The 8,440-nt window shown below is 38.0% G+C and overlaps 1 protein-coding gene across 1 annotated transcript; it reads right to left on the reverse strand.

Moving 5' to 3' along the window:
* Positions 1 to 4,214: 4,214 nt before the first annotated feature.
* Positions 4,215 to 7,254, reverse strand: LOC135166406 (protein Fer3-like). The gene is made up of 4 exons (XM_064128571.1): positions 5,675 to 7,254; positions 5,327 to 5,463; positions 4,679 to 4,838; positions 4,215 to 4,546 (listed from the first exon to the last, which is right to left on the reverse strand). Exons 1-4 carry the CDS (start codon positions 5,720 to 5,722, stop codon positions 4,394 to 4,396), a joined length of 498 nt encoding a protein of 165 aa, XP_063984641.1. The 5' UTR covers positions 5,723 to 7,254; the 3' UTR covers positions 4,215 to 4,393.
* Between the last annotated feature and the right edge of the window lie 1,186 nt (positions 7,255 to 8,440).

Here is an 8,440-nt window from a genome sequence, read left to right on the forward strand (position 1 = left end):
TTTCAAGTACTGCCATTTTGCAGCATCATCCCCACACCCCAGATGTCCTCGGCTCCATTAATCCCCAGGAAAAAAACATTCACCATGCACTACACTCGATGTCGTTTTTCCTGCCATCATTTCATGAGGACAATCAGCCCTGGGGTTTTCGGCTGAACCAACTCAGCGAAATTTAATATCTCCAATTTAGTCCGATCATACCCTAATTTAATCAAGTAACTATCCTGGCTCCGAGATTTCCAACACCTAACTCGATTATAAACTTCACCGGGAGCATTATCAACGCTTCCAACTTACCCCTACCCCCTCTTTACCCGGTGTATGAGGGTCTTATAATGGGGGCAATGAGCGAGGTAGCTCGGGTTACGGCTCCAGTTTATAACCTATAATTTTTTTTAATCAAGAGAAAATTATGAAAATAAATGAACTGGAGAGGCCAAAACTGAACGATCGCCAATAAATAAATATTGATTTGTCATTTTCTTTTCAAGCCACATTGACATGCTCCAATAATATTCTTTAATTAATTAGATGACTCTTCAAGGTCTGAATGACAGCCTCTAAATGACATTTTTCATGATACCGAGGTTTAAATTTTGTTGGAGCTTCCCTCGAGGTGAGTGAAAATCCAAGAATACCTTTTGAGACTGTCTGTACACCTACTGTAGCGAACGAATTCCCTTCTCCCAAGCTCGGGGTGAGAAAAAGGGGGTGTTGTATAGCGTAAGGGAGGCAAGGTAGGTGGCAATAAGGCGCTGGCTACCGCGCTGTTACGAGCCCTGATCTAGCTCGAGTTTCGTATATACCCAGGCGGCCTGGCCCGCACCTCCATCTCGCCTTTAACATTTTAGTCGGCAAATTGTCTTTGAATATTACCTTCGTAAAGGCGAGATAAATTATTCGAGGTAGTTCGGGTCAACAAAAGACTAAAAAATATTACGAATCAGTATTACACTTTCTATTTATCTCAAATGATTCTACAATTTTTCTGGTTCAATTATGATGTGGTGGCGTTATTAATTATTTTCAAGGTCACTAATAATACACGCTAAGCTTACACATTAATTTTATTTCAAAAAATTATCTCAGTTTTCAACAATATTATTGACACTTTCCCCTTCTGACACATTGTCGATCTCATTCTGTTCGTCGATTTTCATTTTGAAGCTACAGTCGATTAATTTCATCAACCCCATCGCGAAAAAATAGTAGCGATAGCTTTAATAGACAACAGGGGATTATTTCACACTCTGGAGATGTCCTTATAACCCAGGGGGAAATCATAAACTGAATTGTACATAAACCTGCATTAAATTTGTGACATCATATGGCAGATAACCCGCTAGTTTTCTCTGAACATATGCGGAGGATTTTATCCTGTCGTCACAATAAAAACGAGATACAAATTTCCATGAGGTTTTTTTAAATAAATTTTATCCCTAAAAAATTGTATCGTTTGGCGCGAAGTGATGGCCGAAGATTATTCGAGTTTTCGGTTGACTTTAGCAAAATTTTTTAGAGGTAATTGCAATGAAAGCGGGTAAAGAGGTGGGTTGAGAAATGCAGGGTATAGCGATGGCGGACGAGTACGCCCGGGTCAATACTTCGGAGCCTGCCTCTTCATTCGTATGGGCGTTGGCGTTTACCGGATTCTCACGGATTTTGACGCTGGTGACGCCGTGGAAGGGGGCAAGCTTCTCAATTTTGAGGCCTTTATATTGAGACTGGTATATTGGTAGGTGGGGGTAAAAATTAATCGTCTGTCCAGGTCAATATTTTATAGTGTTTCTCAGAGCGGTACCGAAGGGTTTAGAATAGTTTGAATGAACCAACACAGAGGGACGAATAGACCAGGGCCTTTTGTCAAATGATGGGTCTAGAGTGTCAACTTTGGTGATTAAGGACCAGTTAGTCTTGAGACATCATTGGAGAACGGTAGACCTTCCGCGTGTGATGAATAAAAGGTTACGGGTAATAGTCCAATCGTTTCGATTTGATCTTGTTTAACAATCGCTGGACAAATGGGGTTTGTCAAGAAGAAGAACAAGAACATCTACACGTCATCATTATCGCAGTTATCATATGAAAAAGTGTTCATTACTCGAGAGAGAAATTCAATTACAATAAATTGATCAATTTTAGATTTTCTTTGGGTGTTAAACTTCATTTTCATTAGTACAAATGAATAATTTAACAGACTCCAATAGAGAATTGATTTACAATGTAGAAATTATTGATTAGGTAATAATCAATAAATTTATTAATTCTCGGCGAAAATATTGTTGAAACGAAGTAGTGAAATTTCGAATAAAGTTTTATTCTATGAATTCGCAGCTGAAAGAGCTAGTGCTCATGAAAAATTCTTTATTTACTCCTTTTAATAGGGAAAAATGGGGGAATATAAAAACCTTCAGCGTTATCTCGCACTCCCCTGTGTCTCTGCTCCCACATATTAAAATATTCCTGGTTAAATTGGCATGTAAAAAGAGGAAAAATGTGGAAATGGCAAAATAGAAAACAAAACCCAAGAGCAAAGAGTTTAACCACTTTTCACGTTTCCTCGACTTTTTTCCGGGCATCGGACGCTTCGGCGGCTTCAACGAACAAATCACATTTTAAATATTCAAGGGGCCCCTGTGGGCCGACTCTTTTCCCGCTTCTAGAATGATTGAGACCATTTATTTTGCTCCGTCCACTATGTCCACTTTTCCGATTTTATTCCATTCGTCGCTAGGGTAATCCATACTTTTTTGTAAGGGGAAGATTGTTACCGTAACAAATGGAATAATCTCACGAATTACATTATATTATTGACGACGAGAGGAGCATAATGACGTTGACCCATTATTTTCCTCCCGTCAAATTGCAAATTATCAATTGTCTATTGAAATCATTGACTGGGAATTCACAATTTAATTTTTTTCGTAAACATTTCAATGGAAAAAAATTGCTAGAGACGTATCGTGAATATAACAAGTGTAAATAAGGACTAAGGGGCGACAAAAAGGGTTCACAAAACCCTGACAAATATTTATGAATTCTTAACAGCGGGGGGTAGGCGTGCTCGCACATGAGAGAAGAGTATCCCCTACTGGAAACCCCTGGGTTTGACTTTCTGGTGCACATATGCCGAGTTATACACTCACTTTGGTATCAATTGAGCGGGTTTTAATATGATAAGCCCACTCGTTTGATACACACCAGTCATGAAGGATTATCAAAGCATTAAATTCAGCGAGAGAACGATTTAGCAAAAAATCTATTCGGAGAATAGAGAGGGAAAAAAATTCGATGATCGGGGGGGAGCATGAATTCCATCAATTTTGTCATTTTTTTCTGGTGAGTGATCAATCATTTTGTCTCCCAGGAATTCAGGGGAGAAGTCAATGGAAAAAATAAATGGACATTAAGCTTTGAGTATTATTTTCGCGTGATGAAGATTTTTTAATAATTACTTTGAAACAAATACGGGAAAACTGGGGGAATGTAAGGACCTTCAGTCAAAAAACACCACTCAAAATTGAAAATCAACAAACTCAAATCAACACATAATAACTTCGCGAGTTCCCAAAGAAAAAATTACACAGCTGTATGTGTGTGTGGCTGCTAATGTATAGCTAATGATAATGGAAAAGTTTCATTGAATTCTAAAGACATATCCGACCCCTCGAACGATTATTCTTGCACATTATTTGCACATTAACACTATTCAGTGATTGATTAGCTAATTTACCTCCTTTGAAATTTTAGTGGAGCCCATTAGAGGCTTTATTTTTGATCCAGTTTTTCTATCTAGCCATACGATGATGACATTGGTCCACGGCACTTACTGCTCATCGATAAGGGAGAGTCTAGAAGGTGGGGTGGTTCTTTAGGGTTCTGACCTGGGTGCAGATGATAAAGTCACAACTCTTCGTCTGTCGGTAAGTTGCCCATTGCAATTGTGAAATTGATTTATAAAAGAATTAGATTCCGGGGTCAGGTATCGTTAACCCGATTAAAGGCCGTTTGTGATCCCTTTTCTTTCGCATCGGGGGGAGTTCACTTGAGCTCTGTAAGGCCCCCAAATCCGGAAAAAAAATCACCCGGGTTCAAAATCTAATTTGGGGAAAATCACTTGTCTTCGGGAAATTTCTGGAGAAATTCTGAGAACTTCTGGAAAACTCTTAAAGCTCTATGAATGAAAATTAAATGGTGTATTGAAATATCGTTAATCATTTTATTGCTCTTAAATTATAGTTGTGGAAGACATTGGATTTATACAGTAAAACATCGTAAACGAATGTAAACATAATTTTATCTGATCGTTGGATCAGAACTGTCAGACAATCGACGATTGTGGTTTTCTTTGGTTTCCTGCTTTGGTACGGAAATAATTTTGAAAAATCTGCTATTAGTTCGGCAGATAGTACTCTCGTGGAATGTAGTCAGCTTTGGGGCTGGAGGGTTCAATTCCCAGCAATTCTCCCATGAATGCGATGTACGTAATGGCCAGACGAAGAGTTTCAATCCGCGAAAGTCTCTTTTCGTAAGCGAATGTTGGAACCTGAAACAATAATTATGCAAAAATTTAAATATCTACACGAAAATAAATTTTAAGCAACAATTAGACCTAGAAGGTAGTTTTGTCGCAAAGATTGACAGGTATTGTTTGGATTTTATTCCCAAAAACCATTACCTTTTTACGAAGTTTATCGAAAGCTTCATTGAGATTGAACATCCGTCGCCTCTCCCGAATGTTGGCGGCTCGTCTTTGTGATACCGAAGCTACCCGTCGTCGTGGTTTCTTGGTTGTGGAAGTAGGCTGGTTCGGGATCCTTCCGTTTGACGTATACCGACTGAAATAAATTATTAAAAATTCCCAGGAATTAAAAACAATTTATCTCGTATAGAAAAAAAATCGTTCCGATATCTTTTTCCGAAAGACAACGTTGGAATATCTTTAGGATGCCGATTTTCTCAAAACATCATCAAGGGAGGATTTTTTTTTTATTATTATCAACAGTTTTTCCTATTGGTCTCGTTCTGTCCGCAAAAGAATAAGGTTTAAAAAAGTTATTAAACAAAAAAGTTGAGAATTTGGCAAATATTTAAGTCGAAAAAAATTCACTGATGATTTTCAGAATTTTCTTCAAGAAACGATCTTGGAAAAATCGCCCAGACGTTGGAGGAAATTTGAACAATCATGTTTATTATAGCAAACAAATGGAAGACCAGAAAGTCCGACTCGAAAACTGGCTTTAATTGTTGCCAGAACAATCGTTCTTCAGATTGAACTTCACTGCAGAAATAGGATAATGTTGAATTTTTGAAGAATGGGTAAAACCTTTGGTGAAGAAGAGCACAGGGCTGACGGTATATTCCGTTGCCGTGATCGTTGACGTGGGGATGCGTCGGCGGCGGCGGCTGGTAGAGCACCGAACTGTCCCACATTGGATACCCAGGCATTTCCCCACCAACGTACTAAAAAACAACGTACTTTAAATCACATATTCAGTTTCTCAGGAATATCTGCGAATTAACATTAACACATTTTGTCGAGCGGTTTCAAAACTGCTGACAAGCTTCTGCCCAAAGCCTGATAGCTTTCGGAAACTCCGAGTCACTCACTGGAACCCGTAAATTGAATTTCAAAATGTTTATTTCAATTAAAAAACAATAATTTATTTCTTACTGGGCCTTGATTTCCGTTAATTTCCCACAATGGTTCGCTGTAGCTCATATCCACCGGAATATCAACCCACTGTCCTGTGATAATTTGAAAAAAAATCGAAAATCACATAAAACCATTCACTTAGACAATCAACTCCATCAATAAAATCCTAATAATTTTTTTTTCCAATTATGAAAAGCGGCAAATTGACAGAAAGCTCTGGAACACACACTAGTTTAGTGTTATTTATCCTGGGAAGTGCGCGATCCACTCGTTGATTCATTAATTAGTTGGCACCAATTCAATTATCTTTTACCACTTTCGACGTATCTTGGACGACACTTAACCACGAAGTGACGACACCCCAGGATTAATCTCGATAGCCCGAGGATTTTCTGAATGATAACGGGATTCAAGTGTTAACTCCGCCTCCGTGAGCTTCAGTCATTTGCCATCGTCGAGCCGGGATTGGTCGGGTTGCGCGGAGATTTGCCCCGGCATCGTCTCCCATTTGTTCCGGCTCCCGCCAGGGTGGGGCGAACGACCACTTGCAGTTGAGATTATTGTCAATAAAGCACTTGCTCGACCAAGCGGGCTCCCAATAGATTTTTACATTTTCCATCATTTTTCACCACATGATTTTTTTATTTCTTTATTTTTATCACCAATATCAATCAACAATTTCGAACGACTCATGAACTTTCCACATATCTGGGACTAAAAAATTCAAAATTCCATGAAAATGTCAACGGACAGTTTGAATGTCACTTTTATTCGCGATACATTACATTGAAAAAAAGAATGTTCCAGGGAAACAATTTTTAAACATTCTTTTTTCACAACAAAAGTTATTCATACAAATACTTCAGCAATACTAACAATTCATTTTCAAATTATTCTAGAAAAAGGTGAATAGTGTTAAACTTTAAAAATAAACAACTTTCATGATAAAAATCATACAAGTCAAGACAAAAACAAATCAAGTCTTCTGCCAAAAGCTTTGGCTTTTATCCATGAATGGACTTACAAGTGTTATATTCGGTGGGGAGAGATTCACTAATCGAAATAATAAGAGGGATGATGTGAGACATATTGCCAATGTAGGAGGGGTGCAAGGGGTCTCGCCCAAAGTGTGACAGATCTCTTGTTATTTGTAACAGAATTAATTAAAATCGTATTAGTCAAGTGACTCCATATCAAATCAAACGTCATATTTGCCCCCGACGCACTGCCAGGGGGGTGCATAAATTTATCTATATTGTGTTTTTTCTTAATCCCCCAGTTATAATATTTTTTTTTCGCTTTTCGAGTATCTTGAACTCTAGGGAAAATTGACAAATTTTTCTTTTTTATTTATTGCTCAAAAACTCGGTCGAATCAGAGGTGAGTCGAGGAATCTCATTTTACCGTTTCGCTAGTGATTTCGTAGTTTGCAATTTATTTATTTAGTTCTGGTTCCTCAATTTTTTTTTCTTTCGAACCTCCCGGTAACAGTCAGGAGTGAAGTTCTGGAAAATGGAGAATGGTGTTGGTGGAGCGCCGACGCCTGGAGCATTGATCCAGAGCGTCAGCTTGCAGTTACGTCTACACCGCATATTATAGTATAGGTATATCACTGTGGATTTATCCCCAGTGAAAAATAAAAATAGTATTTCCGCCGTTTCATTGAAACCAAATGTCCTCGTACTTCCCAATGAGTTTCTTTCATCTTCAGGTGAGAAAATTCAACTTCTTCTGAATGAAGAAAATGGAAGACCCGCAGGAGAGCAAAATTATGTCTTAATTCTCCACATCTTTTGTAGACATTTTCCAGAAATTTAAAACCGTCTGAATAAAATGGCATTCAATGAGTTGTTTGAAGTTTCATTTTACTACTATTTTTTTAATTCTGAAAAATGTCTGCGAGTGAAATGGCTCCCTGATTATCTTTCATTTTTAAAAGTATCCCAGTCCTTTTATTCCTGGAGGTTCGGAAATGTCCTAATGACAGTAAAAAAATGAACTGGATATGATTTAAAGGACAACTATTTCAATGAATAATTGAACGCAAATAAATAATTTATGTAGGTTCTATTGTTCTTTGCAAATTGCAAAAAAGTGCCGCAGCCCGGATTTGAACCGAGAACTCCAAGTTATTGATTATCTAAATTAAATACGTCGCGCAATTGGATCTTCGGGAATTTAGGCAATTTTATTTTGAACTCCAATCCACCTTCTTGGATCTACAAAGAGGACATCAATCAACTTGACGCGTTAACCAATTTCGCCACTGCGGCTATAGTGGATGTTGAAAAATCATCGGTACAAGAGGAATCGAACCCCAGTCGCACAGGTGACAAGCCAATACACTAACGAGTCAGTCACTTTGTTGACACAATTCTCCAATCGAGGGGTTTTCAATGATGTGTCATAAGGTTGAGAGTATTGAGAGCACTGTTTTCATTCCAGAGAAATTCTAAGCTCATGTATTTACTTCAAGGAGAACATTCTTATTAAAAGAAAACAAATCTAATTAGTATCTAAAAAATTATTTATTTCGTGCGATATTCCGTATAATCCGTCACCAAAAACTAAATCGAGTAAAAAAAATCGGAAATTTAGATTGTGGCCACATTTTGTCGCGCCCAGTTACTCCCCCTCTCCCATTCCCCTTTTACCCTTTTTTCACGCCTTTTAGGGAGTTAATCCACCGTATAAATACTCAGAAAGGGGATATCTCCCAAACAAGAGCCTAAATAATCCTATGGAAATTATTCAAAGCTCAATAACTATCAAAACAAAAATAAT

This window comes from Diachasmimorpha longicaudata, chromosome 10 (genome assembly GCF_034640455.1).
Source record: "Diachasmimorpha longicaudata isolate KC_UGA_2023 chromosome 10, iyDiaLong2, whole genome shotgun sequence".
NCBI lineage: Eukaryota > Metazoa > Arthropoda > Insecta > Hymenoptera > Braconidae > Diachasmimorpha > Diachasmimorpha longicaudata.